The sequence below is a fragment of the Melanotaenia boesemani genome, chromosome 5 (genome assembly GCF_017639745.1).
Source record: "Melanotaenia boesemani isolate fMelBoe1 chromosome 5, fMelBoe1.pri, whole genome shotgun sequence".
NCBI lineage: Eukaryota > Metazoa > Chordata > Actinopteri > Atheriniformes > Melanotaeniidae > Melanotaenia > Melanotaenia boesemani.
Window position 1 is genome coordinate 14,596,208 of NC_055686.1, and position 21,464 is coordinate 14,617,671.

The 21,464-nt window shown below is 37.6% G+C and overlaps 1 protein-coding gene across 1 annotated transcript in view; it reads left to right on the forward strand.

Annotated features, from left to right (window-relative positions):
• Nucleotides 1-11,865: 11,865 nt before the first annotated feature.
• The window catches only part of dnah2 (dynein, axonemal, heavy chain 2), a 63,384-nt gene continuing 53,785 nt past the window's right edge, over nt 11,866-21,464 (forward strand). Inside the window, exons 1-15 of the mRNA XM_041986579.1 lie at nt 11,866-11,964; nt 12,085-12,249; nt 12,445-12,679; nt 12,818-12,928; nt 13,305-13,543; nt 13,795-13,986; nt 14,459-14,616; nt 16,061-16,148; nt 16,334-16,539; nt 17,458-17,587; nt 17,695-17,877; nt 18,022-18,236; nt 19,965-20,111; nt 20,872-21,028; nt 21,250-21,359. Of these exons, the coding sequence (XP_041842513.1) occupies nt 11,908-11,964; nt 12,085-12,249; nt 12,445-12,679; nt 12,818-12,928; nt 13,305-13,543; nt 13,795-13,986; nt 14,459-14,616; nt 16,061-16,148; nt 16,334-16,539; nt 17,458-17,587; nt 17,695-17,877; nt 18,022-18,236; nt 19,965-20,111; nt 20,872-21,028; nt 21,250-21,359 (2,393 nt within the window). The 5' untranslated portion in view covers nt 11,866-11,907. The remainder of the gene's footprint in view (nt 11,965-12,084; nt 12,250-12,444; nt 12,680-12,817; nt 12,929-13,304; nt 13,544-13,794; nt 13,987-14,458; nt 14,617-16,060; nt 16,149-16,333; nt 16,540-17,457; nt 17,588-17,694; nt 17,878-18,021; nt 18,237-19,964; nt 20,112-20,871; nt 21,029-21,249; nt 21,360-21,464) is intronic.

The window sequence follows — 21,464 nt, forward strand, 5'->3', positions numbered from 1 at the left end:
CAACAGTCCACAAACATCTAGATTTAGTTTTATTTGATATCATTTTAATGGGACAACCATTTTGTGTTCCAAGTCTTCCAGCCCCAAAAGACAATGTGTTGTTAAATTATTAGCAGATTGAATGAAAAGTGTACTTTCCCTCAAAGATAAGCCTTTTTCAATACTTTATACCTTCAGTGCAGTTAGCAGCTGCCCCAACAATAACAAAAAATTCTTTCATTTTGCAGGCGTTGGTTTAAAAATGCTTTTGACTCATACTTTACAGCTAACATCATGTCTGGTGAGGTATTTGTTGAATTTCAGATGACCCTGATCAGATCAGTGGAGCTGACCAATCAGAGCAGAGTGGGATTGTTGCATAGAAGATAAAGTTTATGTCTGTTTTAATAGGAAACATTTAAATATGCAGGAACATATAACACCTGACAAGCTGTGTTGGGAGGTGATAAAAGAGCTGTGTTTGTTTGGCACTTGGTGGTGCACCGTTGTCTCCTTGGTTTAATGTCAGATCATGGGCTGTTATTGCTTTTGTTTAAATAACATGGGACATGGACAGAATAATGCCAGAGCTAACCTTATCAGCAGGTGTTTTACATGTTCTGCTACATAACATATAACTGGCCATGAATCTGTGTTTTTTTTTAGATATGTTTAATTTTTTGGCAACACTCCAGCCAAGATCTGCAATGCTGTTTGTTTAATCTCATCAAAATCTGTTGTGCGTGTTTCACCAATCATCCAGTGATCCTTGGTCACTTGGTTTCAAAACTGGGACACATCCTAGGGCTAAATGAGCTGCACAGCTGTGACATTCTCAGCTTTTTCCTTCTTGTGACAACAAACACCAGGTGTATGTTGTCGGATGATCATGCTGTTTTGCTCCTTTGTGAATATTTTGCACCCCTTGTATTAATAAAGCTGAAGTGAAGACAGATGTGAGTGTGGATGTTTGAGAAAGGCACCGTGTGTGTTGGTGTCATCATTATGTCTTTCCTGCTACAGAAAAGTTTTGCCTTCGTATGACTGAGAGTTGAGGAGAACTGTATGCTTCCTTTGTTAGATTATGAAAACAGTCCCCTGCTGCGTGTATATATTATGCCTGTGTGATGAGGAATGCATGTCTTCTCCTCTGTTTTTACTGACAACTGAGAGGATCTATTAACAGCTGCTTCAATGAGAAACGAGTGTGTGGGTTTGTGGATATCTGTCACTCAGCTTCCATTGCTGTATTCCAGCTCTGCGAATTAGATTTGGCAAAGTTGGGCTCTGTATTATTGTGATCACAGGAAGCGTTTGCTGCTGTGAACTTTCTTTTCCCTTCAGCTCAAGAATCTGTGTTTATCTATTTTTAATGATACCATGATTCATGACTTTTATTAACTCAGAATGACAAAAGTTTCACTTTTCTTAATAAAAACACACGTGAAGTCCTTCTTTGCTTATCCCTATCCTTACTCCATGTATTTCTTTTCTAACTCACTTATCCATCCATTTCTCCTTCTTATTTGACAACTGTCTAATTCTGCAACGAGAAATGAGGATTTGTTCTCGGCATCAGAGCTGCTTCTCCTCGTGCGTCATCTCCTTCACTTTCAATAGCTTCAGCTCTGGCTTTGTGGAACTGCCTGCTCTCCACTTCTCGACAAGCTGTGAGTGTCAGCTGTTATCCCTTCAGTCCTGTTGCTGCTTCTGTCTTGTTGTTGTTCTACTCCATCCATTTGGCTGTCTTTCTTTCTCTCTGTCTCTGCTTCTGGCTGTCTGGCTCAGCCCTCCCACCCACGCGCTCTCCTCTGTAGCCCCACTTTGATTGACTCTAGTGGCTGAAATTTCTATCAGAGACTGAGGCAGTGCCGCGGTGCTGTAAGTACTGTAATGATCTATAGTCATTGTTTTGGCTCGGGCCTCTAACATAAGCCAAGGCTTCGTACCTTTAAAAGCTGGTATCAGCATCAGGGCAGCACCATCTTTAATCTGCCTTCCTGCTTGTCGTTTTCATTAGATCTACAGCTTATTTTCTTTTTAGGGACATTTTTTCTGGGTGATTTTGATTTGTTTATCTATCTGAATTCTTAGTATCTTTTTGGATTTAATTAGTACAACATCTTCAGATGGACACTAATGTCAAGAAATGAACTGATGGCATATTGGTGTTCGCTGGTTGCTGTGACCCCACAAAACACATATTTCACCATTACTCAAGAATTCATACACTATTTAAAAATAAAAGAAAAAAAAACTCCATTAAAGGCCACATTATATAACTTTCCGACCTTAAAACTCTGCATTCCTGATTCATTTGATGGCGCAGTGGCATCTATTATGTGCATTTCTGGAGCCCAAAGCTGAGAAACCGCACAACTTTTGCTTCCATGACGCATGCTAGCATGCAGATATCCACACACCAACCGCTTTGAACGCACACTGTGGCTGAATTAACAAATAAATGCAAGAGGACAGTATCGGAAGATCAGAGGAAATGAAAGAGAGGAAGTTACAGAATAAAAGATAAGAAGAAAGTCAGCATAGGACTGACTTTTACTGTCTGGAAAAGAGCTCACAGTACAGGTGGATGCAAGATGGATGCTGAACTAGCCATTGATGGGGGGAGCATCACTGAGACAAGCTGCCAAAGTTCATTAGTGCTTCTTTAAAATGAAACTATATTAAGAATTTCATGAGACAGCCTCACTATGATATTGCCAAAATAAAACAAGAACCACATTTAACACCATAATTTACGTAAAAAAGGAGAGATGGATGTCAACTTCAGCCTGACTGCTGGGTGGAGGCAAACAACCACAAAGTGGTAATTCTCGCTTCTAGTATAAATGTGTCTTTTAGGCTTAAGTGTCATTTGTGCATGACAAAATGCTTTATTAATATTTCATTGATTTGGTTTATTCAGACAAATATCTCCCTCTTTACATCGACCCACTGTTTCCCTGCTCTCTGCTGTGTTGATCAGTGTGATTTGCAGCTATTTATTATAACACTGTCACTTTCTATGGTTTGTTGCTTTTCTGACACACCTCTCTGTAAGTAGGGAAATGTCACTGTTATACATCAAGCAATTTGTTTATTTGGGAAGTCTATTTTTATTTGCCTTTCCTTTGATTCATTTTCTTCTCTGTTTGCTTCCCCCTCCTCTTTGCCTTAGATGAATAACAGTAGTCTGGGTACAGGAGGTAAAAGACCAGTTCATAAGTTCTATCACATAAGAATAAAATCACTCCTAGCTGTATTTTCCAACAAAGCAATAATTGAAATAAATCATCTAATGTTTATTTAGCTACGCATGGTTCTACTAAATATCTTCACCCAAACCTAGTTGGAGTTCTGTCATATTAAATTAGCAACACTAACTATGACAGCTCTAGAAATCTCTAAATACTCAAAGCTTTATGTAATTTGTTAAAAATTGGTCCTGTCATGTGGTGGCTTTGGCTCAGGAGATAGAGCGGATGGTGCTGTAATCTGAAGTGGCTGCATCTCCAGCATTTCCAGTCCCTTCACTGACTGTGTGGAAGTGGAAGACCCAAACTCAAGATGCAGATGAGAAACAGAATGAAGACACAGGTGCTGCTATGGCAGGGTGACCAGAAGCAGAAATCTAAAAACACAGACAGGAATATATCCCAACATGACAATAAATAGAAAAAAGAACAAAAACACACACATATACACTCAATAAACAATGTTGACAAGCTGGTACTGAACACAGGAAATCTGGTTTTAATACAAAGCAGGTGTGTGGCAATCACTCACTGAAACTATTAGGAAACAAGGACAGGAAGCAAAACCAAACTAAATACAGAGAGAAGAAACCACAGGGGGAAAAAATACATGAAAAAAAATACAGGAATCCAAAGATGTAAACAAGGTCAAGCTAAAAAACAAAGGAAAGTAGTAGTGACAAGTCTCTATGTTGTTGGTTCTTGAGTAAGATATTAAACCCCACAAATGCTCCTGATGTACTCATCAGTGTGTTAATAAAAGAGAAATATGCTCAATGTACTGTCAAGCACTAAGTAATAAACTAGCTTAGTAAAGATTAATATGAATACAGTTCATTTTACTTTAACATCTTATGACTATGTGATGAAGTTGACCAACTATTGGATGTGGTGGACATAACATACTAAAAGTTAAGTTTTCCCTAAATGCTATAGTTCTTGTTCTTTGAATGAATGACAGTGGAGAGTTTTGGGTGTATTTTGATGCAGCAAAACACATCACTGTGTTTCAGATTGTCTTGATACTTAGCACCAGAATTTAAAAAACATTAGGTGCTAAAACTGTAAGCATATTTTTCTTTCCTTGCCAGCCAACTCCCTTCTTTTTCATGCACGCCTAACTTGTACAAGCAGAAACTTCACAATCTGACCTTGAATTCTCTCCTCCTTGTAACAAAAATGTTCTCACCCCCATTCTGCAGGCAATCAAGGAGCACACGTGAAAAATCTACACACCTTTGCAATTATATGCTCACTTTGTCTTAAGGCCTAAATTAAAACCCCCAACTAAACATACCAACACTTACAGAGCAATACAGAACATAATAATAATTCCCCTTTCCCCCTTTTACATTCCTCACAGGGAATGAAAACCATCATGAATGAGCATGACCTTCTTCGTGTGCTTTTTTCCTCTTTTTTTTTTCCTGCACAGCATCCTTCTGGATAAGACCACAATTCAACAGATGGTTTGGAGCATCGTCCATGACTTCAGTCAGTGTCTGACTTTGAGATCAAAGTTTTGTTTGGTACTCAGGGAAACTTTTACAGTTATTGTCCACATCTGCCATTAGATGGACGACCATCAGTTCAATGGACATGTTGATGGTAAAAACTATTAAATGACGCTATAAAAACTGAATGCAGCTATTATGTAGTTTTTTATTTCTTTTTTTATTTAATTACTAGTCTACAATAAACCTCAGACATTGGCTCAACCCAAACAGAAAGGCCCTTTCATTGTCCGTCAGAGTTAAAGGCCAATTAGACTAATCGATAATGACGGTCTAACTCAAAAGCTTGAGACTGAACCCTAGCCGTGGCCTTTGTTGAATTGCCTTTTTCATTCCACTTCCACTCCTTCCCTGTCTGTCTGCACTCTGCAGCAAAACCATTTCACTCTCCACTGGTGTGTTGTGTTGCATTACAAATTCAGTCTGTCAAGCCAAATGAGACACTACTACACACACTCATACAGACCAGCGACATATTAAGAGAAACAACATAATGAAGTGTTAGAAAGGTGTTGGGGCACCATGTGCCAAACAGGCGGCATTAATTTGCCTTGGCACTGATTCTACACGTGTCTAAACTCTATTAAATGGATATATTCCTCAAAAAGATATTCTCTCATTTGATGACGAGCTCTGTCTGGGATGCCGGGCTAAAATCTCTCATACTGTAAGATGTTGAGTTTGGTTGAGATCTATTGACGGCAGCATAAAACCGAATTAAGACTATTCACTATGGACTTGTGTATGGCAATCCTGGAAAAGACCACTCCCAGGACAGGATAAAGGTGATCACTCAGAGCAATATTGTATTGATTTACAGTGACCCTGCACCTGCAGTGACTAACAGACAGTGTCAACAAAACGCACACCACAGCATACCAGGACCACCAGATATCCTCACTGTAGGGGTCAAGAGTTTGGTTTTTCATTTAGCTTGTCTCCTCTATTCTATGTACTGTATAAACTGTAGTTCATTGAAGATTGACATCATGTTAGCTGTATCTTTGTGGTGGATTCTGTGTATTTGGATCTTAAAGCATAAATTTTACTGATGTTTTTCCTGAGGAAACGCAGTGCGGCTGCACCTTAATAACTAGAGGCCATTGCAGCCCCCCCCCGCTGAGTCCCATCATGCTCACAGAGTGCTAGCACCACCAAGTGGACAAACAAATTATTGCAGCCTTGGAATTGGAGACTGTGTTGCTCTTATGAACAGTGACAGGGTCATTTAATCACTTATATACATATACATGGCGCTCACATCCATTTGTCTCCTTTGTAATGTTACTAAACCATAATTCAGAGGAGATTTAAGGCGACGGGGACATGTTGGGGAAAATATTGTCTCTTGATCTGTCTGTCATGATGAGTTTAAGAAGTGAAGCCAAATGAGTAAATCAGTTTGTAAAATCCTAAAACAACCTATTTAAACCCATCATAATATATTAGTGGAGAGGTGGTAATTGGTTGTTACTTTTTAAATAAATTCTCAATCCTGGGAATTTTATTAGCATTTTTAAATGTTTTAATCTTGCGGTTTTATGAATTTCTGTCAGAGAAAAGTTGATGAAATGGATTACAGAGATGCTCAGTGGTCTTGAATTTTTCATGTGTCACAAGATGTGTTTTTATGATGAACTATGGAGGCAACAAGCAGCCATGTGGTTAATATTACACTTAAAGAGTTGCCCCCTACTTCTTTCACTTCGTGGTGCTTCAACTAGAAAATCAAAGCTCTGAATTTGCCCGAGGCTTTGATTTAGTCCTTTATATAATATGTAATAAAGAAGCAGTGGTGAATATCAAAAGAGGCATTGCAAATGTGTTTTAAAGTGAATGTATTATTACAAATTTTTTGTAAGTTTTTCTTATGGTGTGCCCCATGCTGATAGCTAAAGGTAAAACGTATGAAGATTGATGGAGCTTCGGATTTCTTCCTTTACCTGACAGCAATGATTGATGGAACACTTAAAGGTCATCTGATTCAAAAACAAGTAAACACTGGCATGTACCATGTGTCTCATCTATAATTTGCTATAAGTTTTTTCCCACCTTTTATGTGCTATTCTTAGTGCAAATACAGATTAAGCAGGTAGAAAGACAAACCTTGTAAAGGAGGGTTGGTATGACAAATTGCCTTCTGAGACTGTGTGCTTGTTGTTATTTAATCTCTTAGGAGCTGGAAATAACGTGATCAAAGACTTGGTGGTGATATCATCAAGTTTACAAGATTCATTTGACTGACTACTGCTAAAAAGAAAGAAAAAAAAGTGTCATACATAACATTCCTCCAACATCATCCTCTAAACCATTAACTTTCAAGGCTGCTTACTTCACTCTTTTCCAAATCCCAACACGTTCTTACTCCTAGCTGTTCCAGCAGTCTTTTCATTCTCTCACCTCATAAAGTGGGCCGACATAGACTCAAATGAAGAAGGACTTGGATCAATGATACTGAAACAGCTGCTCTTTGGAGGATGAATCTTGTATTAAAATGAAACTCAAAAAGCCACCGCTGAGTCAGGATTAAAACTATAAAGAAACAATTCTATCAAAGAGGAAGCACTCACAGTTTCATTTACACAACTAAACCTCCCTCTGCTCTTCCTATTATTATTTCCATATTCAGCTCACTGGCTGCCTGTTCACTGCTCTTTATGAACACATTTCTGCAGTGTTGCCACCACTGCTTACACAGCCTGTTATTCATCCGTATTCTAATCAGAAAGCTGACTGTCTTCGTACTGAATCTGTGGTGTGTTATTAAAGGTGGATTTATCCATCACTCTGCTTGGCTGCACAGACACACACTTATTGTTCTGTTTTACACAAATACACACACACACACACACACACAAGAGATGGGGCTATGGCAGCATTCCAGCTGTTATCCTTTAAAAAACTCCATTCTGGCTTCATTATCACTGGTCCTTTCCATACAGTGTGCAGACAACACAGGGTGCTGTCAGCCTGGGTCGAGGGGGTTGAAAAGATTTAGCCTACAAGTGAGTGTGTGTGTGTGTGTGTGTGTGTGTGGATGTGTGAGTCCACTGGGCTCGAGTCGTCCAGGGCCGTTCTTGTTTATGTTCAAGTGTTGGATTCTGGCCTCATTATGGGCTCTGCCTGAAAGCATGTATTCAGACACATGTTTGTCTCTGTGTGTGAGTGTGTGTGTGTGTGTGTGTGTGTGTGTGTGTGTGTGTGTGTGAATGGCTGTTCATGAGGTGAAGCCTACCTTGGCCCTCATAGTCTGAACAAAGCCAGTGTCTGTGGACTAATCGTACTGTAATAAGCAAAGTAAACCTTCCAAGGCCTGCTCCACTTTCCTAAAAAGACCCTGAGCTCATTGTCATCCAGCCAGGAACTTATTACTGCTTAATGTACTATGTGTGTGTGTGTGTGTGTGTGTGTGTGTGTGTGTGTGTGTGTGTGTGTGTGTGTGTGTGTGTGTGTGTGTGTGTGTGTGTGTGTTGTTTGTACTTTTATTGAGATATTGGATTGCTATTAGGGCTGCTGCCTCCAGCTGGGCCTCTATTCTATTGACCACTTGATAACTGGACTACTCTGTTTCTCTGGTTCTTCACTCATCTACACCCTTTTTATTCTGCTCTAAGTAAGTGATCCTGTATATCTTCTGCCTCATCTGGTCTAAACGGGCCATCTGTCCTGCTTATTTATCCGTTCCATCCCTTTCTTCTCAAACCCTTCTTGGCATGGCAGCCTGCCATTAGTTTGGAGATCAGAGTCATAAGTTTTCATTTTAGCCTGCCAATCTTTCTCCAACCACTTTGTGTCCTTGTTTCATGCAAGAACAATATGTTACTGCACAATATTGTTTTAATTTGTATTTGTGTTTTGTTCGGCCAATCCACACCATACAGATCACACAGTTAGTCAGCTCTCCAATGGTAACTGTATGTTCAGTCGATTTAACAGAAAACACTGTGTGGGCCATCTCACAATGTCAACAAAAAGGCTTCTGTTATTGGTCATTTTTAGTACCTTAACCACAGAGGGATGCTTTTCTCATTAGAAGGTTCAAGATTAAGTTTTCTATCAACCCGTAAATCTGCGTCTGGGCTATATAATGAAAATGGAGTTTTCCATTGCTCAGGGTTGTCCACCTTTCCAGGCTAAAGCAATGTGCAACACCGTCCTCTGAAGAGAGTAGCTGTAGGCTTGACTTGTTTTGATAGTTATGTGGCTGCTCGGGATAAGATGAAATAAAGAAAAAAAAGTACCCACTTCTGGGTGTTTTGTATCAAAACCATAATACAAACAAAAAAGGTTTGGTAAAAGTGTTTACTTTTCATCCAGTACTACAGTAAGTAAGCATAAGGGCTTTTCCTAAATGCAGAATGTATCACACCTGCAGAATGTTGAAAAGATATATTCATTAAAGCTGAAGCCCATTCAAAAAACATGCATGCAAATAATACAGCGAACCAAAGTTCCACATCAACATGCTTTTCCACCATGTTGAAAAAGAGCATTGAGGTAGAGAATAAAAATGGACCCGTTTAAAAAAAAAAAAAAAGAGTTTAATGAAGCTTCGCAGACAAGACGTCTGGAGTTGGTCAGCAGTATGTGAGACAAAGCCTGGACTTCCCTGCAGGAAAGGTCTTGAAACTCCTGAGAGGGAGGGAGATGTAAACAAGTGAAGAACAACAGAAAAAAGTGAGCCGGGAGGAAGATGGATCCAGTAATGAGAGAGGAAAAACACAGGGGAAGGAGTGGGTGAGTTCAAGGCTGCAGTCAGACTTACGTATTGTCCCCCTGAAAGACTGAAAAGACTGAACACAGACTTCCTCAGGGCTGGGCTTTGTCTGTAGGATCATGGTCTCTGATTGGGTGGGATATTAAGGGGGGGGGGGCTCAGGCAGTGCCCAGAGTTCAAATTCAGATAAGCTTATTCTAGTTGTAACAGCAATATAATACTATGGAATTAGAAATCTTTAGCTGAAATAACTTAAATGTGGACATGATTAAGTTGGGACAATATGGACAAAACAAATAAAGACCAAACTCAAACTGAAATCTGCAGTAATTTGCCAAAATACCTTGTTGTTTTCAGGCCTTTGTCAGATGATGTAAAGGCAAAAAATATGGAATCACTTCAGCATGAGGTGGAAAAAGTATTGTGTCACTGAAAAAACAAATAGTAATAAAAAGTTTTACTGCACAGTACCATAACTGTCATCTTCAGCTCTCCTAAAAAAGATATCTGATATTCATCCTGTACTTTAAGATCTTTTTCTGTACTAATTTCAATTAATCTCTTTTAAAATGTAAGCCTAAAATCATTGTCTTTGTTTTCTTAGAAGGCTAATGATGAGTAAATTGTTTTAAAGGGTTTTTGTGGATCTTGTTTTGACTCACTTTGCATATAGGGGATTTTCCCATACTGCACTGAGGACGATCAATAACTGTATACGTGAAGAAATATTTCTTCTATCCAACTGAAATGAGTGTTTTAAGAAATTCCATCTGACATATTTAGATGGACACTAGATACATTGATCTGATCAGTTGTGTGTTCACATGATGGAAAGATTTATTACGATCATAACAGTTTAAACCCTCCCAATGCGTACTGATGTGGAGACAAAAATAAAAAGATCTGATCAAAAATCTGCTTGAACAACTTGTTTTTTTTTTTAGTATTTCGACCGTTGAGCTGCTCAATAAACTGCAACTCTTTCAGTTTCAAACTAAAATGTTATATTCTCCACAGTTCTGTTTTGCTGACACCATTTTTCAAAACTTTCAGGAAACTCATCATGTCACATAACCTCTACATGCTGCAAGCATGAGAAGAAACCATCAGAATGAGTGAAGACATGCTTGTTTTTTTTATGTTGATCAAATTGTGGAAAGTTTGCTCCTATTGATCGGATTGAACATTCATTTTGATCAAAGCCGATTGGATAATCTGAGTTTAAAAGATACATTTTATGCTGATTAAATGTTTAATTTGATTAAAAGTGCCCCATGTACATACAACTAATGCCACCTTGTCTAAACCTCTTGCCCGTACTACTTTACCATGCCATGTAAAATTTGATCTACAACGGGAAAAGGCAAATATTCGTCCCTGCATTTTTAAAATATTTTTAATATATTTTCCATCCCATGCTACAAGTTCTATTTTTTTTCTTTTTTTTTTCATTTGTCAAGGTTTCACTATTCACTAAGGTACTCTGTTTACTTTGTTTCTTTCTTATTTTTTATTATAGGTTTCTGCTAGAATTAATTAATTAATTTATTTATTTATTTATTTATTAACAATACTGCTATGTAATTTTTGGTTTACGAAGGTCGTAATGCGGAAAACAATGTTTATATATTTAAACTTAAATATCAAATGGTAAATATACACATATTTCTATTTTGTAAATAATAACATATTATTCTTGATATTATCATGTTCATGTACTACAGCAAACAATCAAATACCGGCAATTATTTCTTAAAAATGTCTGATATAAGCTAATACGAACTCTAAAACAAACTACAAACACACACGCACACACAAATCCGTCTACCTCGTGCCTGGCATTCTCATGCACGAGCCCGTTCGCCCTATCCAAGTTGACGGCTTTTCTTTCAAGGTTACCAAGACAACCCCTCGTTTCCATAGCGACACACGCACACAGAGCGGTAGGTTTGACCACAGGATTTTAGTTTAACTTAGAAAATGTACGTACAATTTACAATACTACAGTTAAAAAACTCTCGAATAAGTTTTTAACCGTACAAAGTTGACGTTGTACAAAACTGACCCGTAAAAAACTGAAATGAAGAATTCCGTCCTCATGTGTAGCTCAACTCATAAGAACTGTGGACTGTCGCTTATAAGGTAACTTTGAAGACTTTGTTAGCTGCTAAACGCTACATGTTTAAGCTAATTTACCACACTAAAACGCCTCCTACACAATACATAAACTTTTGCGTGTGGGTTAAGCAACGCAAGAGAAATATTTACATGCTAATTTGATAAATGGCACACATCCCAAACTCCAAAAAAAAAAAAAAAAAAGACTAAATGAATAATGTTTAAAAACTGAAGAGGCCTTTCTTGTGTTTAATGGATAATAATTATAAACATGGTTTCTCTTGTCACAGTATTATGCTTCATTAGCCACAGAATTGAAGAGAGCATGACGGCTGGAGTTGTGAGAGCAATGGATGAGGAAAGCATAAAGAGTATCCGGCAGGTAAATCTGGATGAGTAATGTTTTCCTTCTTTTCCTACATTTTTAAATCACAAAGTGCTCAATTTTCTGTCTTCCCTTCTCTCACTGGACCTCTCTTTTTATCCATCCATTGGTGGGTAGTTATTTATCTATAGTGCATCTATTTCTGGTGTGACTGAAGAGTCATGGACTGAAGAGAACATGAAGCCCCTGGATCAGTTCATTGAGGACACGTCTATCACATCAGTGGTAGTTTATATGCACTCCTCGGAGGGACTTCGAGTGGAGTACAGCATGCCTTTACCAGTACTTTCCTTTTCTATTCAGTCAATGTATTTTTTAAAGTAACTTATTCCGTATGTATCCCTATGTGGGCTTTTGTTGTCTAAATATACAAGAAAGGGTGATAATATATAAACGTTCTGTAAATTTTCTTCAAAAATTTCTGTTATATATATATATATATATTTATATATATATATAATTTTTTTTTTTTTTTAGGAGAATGTGGTTGAGGAGCTATGCTATTTTACCCGCATACCGGGAGCCATAATCACAGAAGAAACATTTGATGCAGCCATACAGTTTGGCAAAGCAAGGGGCGACTCTCTCCTCAGGCTGCTTCATTATATGGCCTGTTTGCATGCACCCTCGATAGCCGTCAGCACCTACAAAGAGCAGAATATCAGGGATGACTACATCAAGAGCATGCACTTCTTCACTGCCTCCAGCACAGGTTAGTGCCTCAGAGGAAAACAGTGAAACAATTCAACGTTTTGCCACCTGAATAGATTAACTTGTTTATTTTTTATCTCTGTCTGAATAATAATCACAAGCTACCATGTGATATCTAACATGTTTTATTCCTCAAAAGATTACTTGTATGAGAAGTCAGGCCACACAGTTCTTTACATTCCTATGGAAGCCCTACAGTGGAGTCCTGAGGAGGCCTGCAAGGACAAGAAACTAATACAGAGAATGGAGAGTAGGTTTGATAAATGCTTTATGTATACATGCATTTTTTTTGTCCAAAAGGTTGGATTTATGCTGTTTTCTTTTTGCCTTTTACATCAACACGGCATAACCGACTCTGGCAGTTTTATTAAATACTGTATGACATTACTTTCCTCCACTGTCACTTGAACCAGAATGTGAATATTTTTGTCCTCAGCTGTTTTCTACTTGTCATATTTTTATTTTAGTTTCCCACTACAAACCCTTTATCCTTCACAAATCTCTGCTTTTATTCCTGAATATCTTTACTCATTGCTCTTCTTTGCTTCCTTCATTTGCCTGCTGTTTTCTCCCTTTTTTCCCTTGTATTTCCTCCTCCCTTCACTCAATTGTTCTATCTCCTTTAGTTATCATAATCCACTGGACTGATCAGATCAAGGAGCTACTGAAAGCCCAAAAGATAGTGGAGATCAGAGACAACTGCGGACCTTTGCATGAAATAGCCTTCTGGAAGAGCCGCGCTACCAAGCTGTCAGAAATCAGTCAGCAGCTGCAAAAGCCTCAAGTCAGACACATCCAGAACATTTTGCTGCTGGCTAAATCTATGTATGTAAAGAGCTTTTGCCAACTGGCCAAGGAAATACGGGTAATGGAATTTTATGTTAACTTTTCCTGTTGTAAAGGTGTAAAACAAATCGTACAGTCTTTAGCATTGAAGAAACAAATCTTCGGATCAGAACTGATTATTAGAACCACCAAAAAGATGTATTTCTTGTTTGATGGTGTACACACACTTCAAAAGTAAACTGTAGATAATCAGTGCTGTTAAACCATTAGATATTTCTCTAGAAAGTTAGAAAACTCTTACATAAAATCTTTTTTGTGTGTCCTGTCCAGGATTGCTCCCTGCAGGCCCAGTCAAACCTGACCTTCCTGTCCATACTGAAGGAGCCCTGTGAAGAGCTTTTCCAGCTTAAGCTGGGACAGATTGCTTCAAAACTACGACACATTGTTGTTCTTATTCGCATCATCTGGGTCCACTCCCCCTTCTATAACACCATTGAGAGAATAACTGGGCTCTTCTGCCAGGTGCCTGGAAACTAAAGATTAACTGATTCTAAATGTGGATGGGATAGTAAGCTTCTTTAACCTGATTTCCTCCATCCATTTATTAGATTATTCAGTTTGAATTATATAAACACACACGCTTTGCTTATGTTTTTCTTTCTTAGGAATCTAAAGTTTGGCTTAATATAATCTTGCAATCACTGAAGAGTGCAGATAAAGGACTTTTTGCAGGAATGTTTCAGCAATCAATGGACAGTAACCAGACTGAAGGATAACTGCTTCAGTTACCATTTTTTAGTCAGTTGCCTCACACATTTATACTTACAGTTTTTTTTTTTGTCTTTTTTGTTTTTTATAAAAGCCTGACATTCTTTGGCTTTTTTTTTTGTCTGAAAAAGAATTTTTTATGTATAATATGGTATTTTATGGTAGTATAAAAAGTTGCTCCCAAGTTACTTAATTTGACAGATGTTTGCATTCTGCAATGTTCCAGATGAGTAACGACATCATCTACCTATGCACCCAAAAGATATCCCTGGACAAAATTTTTGATGGTTATGTGATATCAAGCAAGCAAGTCTTAAATGACTGTGTGCAGTGCTGCCTGTCCTGGAAGGAAATTTACGAGGAAGTCTCACAGCTGCATCACAAGTAAGGGAAGTTAATTTATATCTGTATTTCTAAAGTTAATCTATACGATTTGATACTGTAAGAGAAAGCTTAATATGACATCAGCATACAATGAAACAAGTGTTTAAGGCAAATTTAATGTGTTGGTCATAATTTGGTTGCGTTTTGAGAAATAGGCATTTAAACGTGGATTTGTTAATTTTGGTCTTCAAAAATTATCATCACAGGGGGCAGAGTTTTTTACCTGGCATATATGTTTCTTTCCCCATCCTTGTAAACCCACTGCTGTTCATCTCTGGAAATCGTACCTGTCAAACAGAGGTGGCTAATTGCTGCTTGAAATGCACATAAAGCTTATAGCATCTCAGAATCAGCTAGGCAAATTTTAAATTACAGTGTAAGCTGTGGTCCCATTGTTAACTATACATGCTTTTTACTAACCATGTCAGAAGAAAAGTTGCAAGTTCAGCATCAGATTTCAGTACTTTACTTCCCAAATGTCCAGTTAGAAAAGCAACGGCATTATTTAATCTTTTTGGGGCTTTTTGTTTGGCATTTCATATCTTTGCTGCTGACTGTGGTTTCTTGTAGCAGATGATGGTGGCAGAGACAATATTTGCTTGCCAGATGCATGTGCCATTGTTATGTTTACTTTGCTTTTTACTACTAATGACCTTAATGCTCTGTCCGACGTAGAAACACTGACTATGCTTTACTCTTCTTCTGTTTCTTCCCACTTCGCTGTGATGACTTGCGTTCTATTTAATGGTTCAAAGTGGTATTAGAAAAAATCCAAACCCCTTGGGAAGTTTCACATACTTGTATCTTAGCTGGATTAGTATATGGATGTTTTTTATAGTGTGATAGAATTACTTTATCCAATTCTGTTGATGGCTATAGTTATTTATTTTACAAAGGGGGCCTTTAACAGAAAATATTTGAGTTATTATCAGAGATTATATCAAAACTCTGATCTAATTGATGAACATTAACATATTTACTACATTGTTCAATCTTGAAGTTATAAATAAAATCACTTTAAAAATCAGTACTTTATTATCTATCCCTAATGCTTGTCAAGTCAAATCTGCTTTATTTATATAGGACCTTTTAAACACAGGTGTATCACAAAGTGCTTCACAAAAATCAAGAAAGATCTGAAAAAGAAAAACAAACAAACAAAAAAAAAGAAAAGTAATGACTGGTAATGCCTGTAATGACTAAACAATCTGGGTAGTTTGTTTCCTTTATATTCATGTTTAACTTTTTATGTTTTATAGTTTCTTCATGTGTAATGAGCTTGTATAAAATATTTATTTGTACATTTAGTGTGTTTGCTTCTAATTTATTCTGTCTTTACTTCAATATATGAGATTTAAGATATCAAGAATTGTATTTTTTTTATATCAATAAATGTAAAACAACTCCCCAAGTCAATCCATTCTCTCCATTTCTCACCTGTCAGGCATTGTAACAAAGACTGGGTGCTGGACAAAACAAGTTTTTTTGTGGTGATTGATGCTTTCATTAAAAGGCTCAGAGACCTGCTTGAGGTAAATTTTCTTCTCATTCACAGACACATGTAGATCAACACAAAACATATCTAACATCACAACTATGTATTTACATGACAATGATACATCTATTTGATTTACCATTTGTCTAGAACAATTACTAAACCAGTACAGGACGTTGATACAATGCTATTGCTTCTGCTTGGGTGCTTGTCTTTTCTCAGGTTTGTGACTGCCAGCAACAATTTGCCCGTTGGGAGGATGGTCAGCAGAGAGATCTGCCATGTTTTAAAGGGTGCAAAGGACCTGAGTTCACCAGTCAACTCCTGGAAATTGAGGGCAACTTCCATCGTAGCCTCCAGAACCTGCGTGCTATTGACAAGGGCATCCTTGATGTCAAAGATGCCACCTGGAACAGTGAATTCAAGAGGTTGATCTACTTTGAATGAATTCTTTGAAATGAAGTTTAACAAAGTTCTATCTACTTTTTATGTTTTAAATGGCAAAAAAAATGTTCTCTGTAAAACCAGTAACTAGATGATGCAGCTGCATCCCAAGTTGCATTTTTATTCATCCCTTTCAAAACAGAAGTGAAACCCAAAGTGCTCTACAAATCATAAAGGCAAGACGTGAAAGGAAATAAACTAGAAATAACCCAAAACAAATTAGGTGTTAAGAGATTAAGTAAAAAGCAAAGAGGTAACACTATCCAGTAAAAGTAGATTTTGTCTGAATTCAAACGCAAAACCTTAGGGTTCATCCACACTTTCATATCTCCAAGACAGTTCTGAAATATCAGGAACTGATTAGTTTCATCAAGCGTCATGAATAGATGTCACAAGCATAACAGTTGAATTTTTTTTCCCTGATGAGATATAGCTATGATGAAGAGAACATAATTAGTCCAAGTACAGAAAACTGGTAGACACCATAACTGACTCAGGTACATTTCAAACTGGGATCTTAATGGTGAATATGGTATAGTCCATCACTTAGAGGATTTTTACTGTGAATAATGATATTCTGAGGGGAAAAACAGGTTATAAACACCAGCTGGGCCACAACAAGAAAAAACAACCATTATGTTGCCACAGTAAGGATTCTCTTGGGAGTATACAGCATTTTTTGATATAGTTGGTTTAAAATCCAGAATCAGGATAGCTAAGAAGCTCAACTAAAAGAATGAAAGTGATAAAAAAAACATCCAAAATACAACAATGTAATAAAGATATATCTTTCTGTGGATTTTTGTGTATTCAAGATGTTTTTAATGACTGCACTGATATTGAAGCATGCCTTTGTTATATTTATCAAGCAATTTCACGTCTGTATGTGTGGGTTTGTACAGGTTTTGCACATTTGTAAAGGATCTGGAAATGATGACGCAGAACCTGATCAATTCAATATTTAAGACCGTGACCTCGGTTCAGGAAGGAGTTTGGCTTCTCGACATTTTTCACCCTATGTCTACTCGCGAGGTGTCTCACTAACACGTGTACATCTTATATCATATCATGCAGTACTTGCTCTATCCCTTAGAAGAAAAGCATTGCACATTTCATTCATGCAATCTTCTCCATCACAGACCATTAAACGCTCCATTGAAGAGAAGGCAGAGGAAGTTTACGCTGTCTTTAACAATGAGCTCAAAGTAGTTAACATGATACTGAACCAGGGGAAGTGGTCCTCTCCTAAACATGTGCCCAAGACTGTGAACCAGGTCCTGTGTGCAAGGGCCCTCAAATGGCACTTAGATAGATCTATGGAGGTATGTCTGTTAGACTATACATCATCTAATCCTTTCAGTTCTGGTACAGATGAACTACTTCATGGCATTTTATACCCATTGTTAAAGGTATACAACCAATTTCTTGACCACCTCACTTGTCATCTTCTTTTTTGTCCCCTCCAGGTACTTCACATTGATGACTTTATCTCCAGCACCCCCAGCCGCATGCAGATAGTGTCCAGCTGTGGTCAGATAGTCCAGGTTTTGGATGACATTATCAGGAAAATCTTCAGTGAATGGAGCCAGAAGTTAGACTTGCAGTTGGTCAAGAAACTGGAGCAGCCACTCTTGGTGCGCTGCACGGAAACTCCAACTAAACTGGATTCCAACTTTGACAAGTGGGTCACTAGCAGCAAACAAACAAAAAATGATTCAAGACCTGTTTGGTTATGAGCTGTGTGCTTTTGGATTTGTGAGTGCTGCAGTGTTGTGTGTCTCTCCAACAACATTAGTTTGAAACTCCATTAGTTTTATTCGGACATATGGAGGACATGCTGTATGTACAGAAAAGCTCCTACGTAAAATATAAATGTTGACAAAGGTTTGTAAAATAAGCGAAATAAGCCATTTAGTTGATTCTGTGATTTTGAAATGCATGGATACTGATTAATTTGAATTGACTGTAGAATATGGAAAATTTTAGGAACCCCTCTGGTACTTTAAGGGGATATTACAGCTTTAATACACTGCCAGTTAAGAGTTTATTGCTTTTGCTTTGCTTTTTTTGTCAACAATCTTTTTATTGAATTTTCAAACAAACAATATAAAGAGCTCCTTAGTACTTTACACAGCTGTATAGAATAGGAAGATTTAGAGAGCATAAGTTCTATGCAGAATATTTGTACTTTTGATGACAACTCAAAACCCCAGTACAGGAGGAAACAAAAACATGGCTCGATCTGCAAAATATTCCATTGCAAAATCCAGCACAATCAAGGAATGTTGCCAGTAATAAGTCCTTAGAGCTGCCAGAAATGTACAAAGCTGTAAAGCCCGAAGTCAAGTGTTTTTTTTTTTTTTATCTTTCCTTATCTTTATTCGCCCTTTTCTTCTCTCAAACAAAGCAAAATAGCAATAAATAAAGATTGACGTACACTACCGTTCAAAAGTTTGGGGTCACTTCCCTATTGAATCCCATGGCAAAGTGACCCCAAACTTTTGAACGGTAGTGTAAGTAGGATCAATCGGGTTAGAAAGATGTTTTACAAAGGATCTCTAGACTTTTTTTAATTTCTCCCATCGTTTTGAACAGAGTACCTGATCATTTCCAGACTCGTGTATGACATAACATCTGATGTCCACTAAATGAATGTCAGCAGGGCAGCACCCTGAGTATTTAAGTAAAATAACACGCCTACCCAAGAGGGACACAAAACACAACATGTGACTTACATCAGAGGAAACAATGTGGTTTCATGAAAAGTACCAAATAAAGCTACAAGGGGGTTACACCAGAGACCACAGAAAGAGTTTGAAAGACCTCCTGCCAAAAGATTAGGCCAAATCCAGAATGAATAAATAGTGTGGCTTCGTCACTCACATTTGTTACACTGAGACTGTTCAGGCTATTCCAAAAACTCCAGCTTCCTCCTGTTGCACAAACTAATTTATGACAATACTTTATATACTTTACTGAATAAAATGTAGCTTATTAAATTAGCTGTACATAGTGTATGCACTTTTTTCATTCAAAAAATTTCAAAGTATTTGAATTGATATCGAACAGAACGTTTTACTCCTTATTCACCATATCTGTTTACTATCTGACATTACAGTTGTTTTCATTTCTGCAGCGGTGGATTTAATTTACCCTAAACAAATCCTTTTCAAACAACATAGCTTATGTAAATCTCATCAAGGTTTGAAAGCAACTTGAAATTAAAGTTTGCCTTCCCCACAGCAACGATAAGCTTATGATTAATTCTACAAAAGAATTCATTGGACCAATAGATTTTACAATCACTAAATTATGTTTTTTTCTTTTGATGGGTTCTCAGACTTTTGCGCACAGCTCTACATCACTCATTCTCATTTGTTTTTAAACTTTTATTTTTACTTTCCTCCAGCAACTTGTTGAATCTGATTTCTGAGATCCAATACTGGGAACGACTGAAGTATGAGATCCCCCAGTGCCTCTCTGACATGTACCAGAATAGGGAGGATATCAGGGTTCTGAGAGAGAGAGTACTGCTGCTGAGCAGGAACTACAACAGGTCGGATAGACACACAAACACAAACATGATTTAGCATCTGATAGTGTAAGGCCTGTTTTCCTCTAGTACCTTTTCAGCTTTACTCAACTCGACTCAGTTTAGATCAATTTCTGTAAAAATGGAATACCACCTCAATGTGGGTGGGTTGCTCATAGCAAGGTAGCCTGAAAGTCATATGACGTCATTTGAATGCAACACAAACATGATGTAACAATGGAAGACATCTAGGCAATGGTGTGACAGCTGCTCTGTATATGATTGTTTGTCAGACTCAAGGTAAAAAAAAGAGAGCCTGAGAAGTCTGCAGGCAGAGACAAAACACTAGAAAAGTACAGGCCAGTTTTGCAGGGTTCTTGTGAAGAAGTCACTCTCATGACTCCTTCAGTAATCTCACTACTTGACCAGTCAGTGGCCTGCAAATCATAGACGTAGTCACCTTTTTGGCTCAACTCAGTTCGCTTGGAATCCCAGCCGAAAAGGTTTTAAGAAAGTGCTCGGTACTTGGTTCTACTATCTAAAGGATAACCTTTAAAACTAAGTGGAGTGGAGTTGAGTCGAGCTGAGCAGGCACTTATGGAAAAGAGCCATAAGAATTTCCAAAATAATCACAAATTGCTTCATATTGAAAAACATACATAAACTCAACTGTGCTGGTACTTGTAAGATAATCTTGCATGTTCCATATCTGTTCAGAGAAAAGTAAACACCTTGACTAGATCCTTTTCTAACTTCTATCTTCCTCAAACTGTGTATGTTTCAGAATTATTGGAATGTTGTCTCCTGATGAGTTGGGTCTGTTTCGGGAACAAATTTGTTTCATCGATAAAAAGATTGAACCAGGTCTTAGTAAGCTCGTATGGTTGACTAAAGGAGCTTCCAACATGTTCATCAATGACTGTCTCCTCCACGTTCACAAGGTTGTAAGATTTTCACTACTTACAGATCTGGTAGTTGAGATTCAGACAGATGGCTGTGTTGATCAATAGGATAAAGAATTAGCTGAAATGAGAATTATGTGGAATGAGTACTAAAATAATTAAGTTAACTACAAACACATTTACATCTAGTGATAAAATGACTGTGTTATCCTCACTGAGCATCTAATATTTTCTCCTCTTCTTTCATCTTAAATTTTCAGGTCCAATCAACAGTTGATAGTTACAAAGTCTCCAATCTTTTCATCTCGAACATCTGTCGGAAAATTAGTGAAACATTGCTGGTAAAGTTAGATGGCAAGACTGTCTACAGGTAACATCAGAGATGTGAACAGTAAAATACATCAGTCATGCATTTATCATGATATCTGGAGCAGATTTCTATACATTTTTGTATATATATATCACACTGTATCAT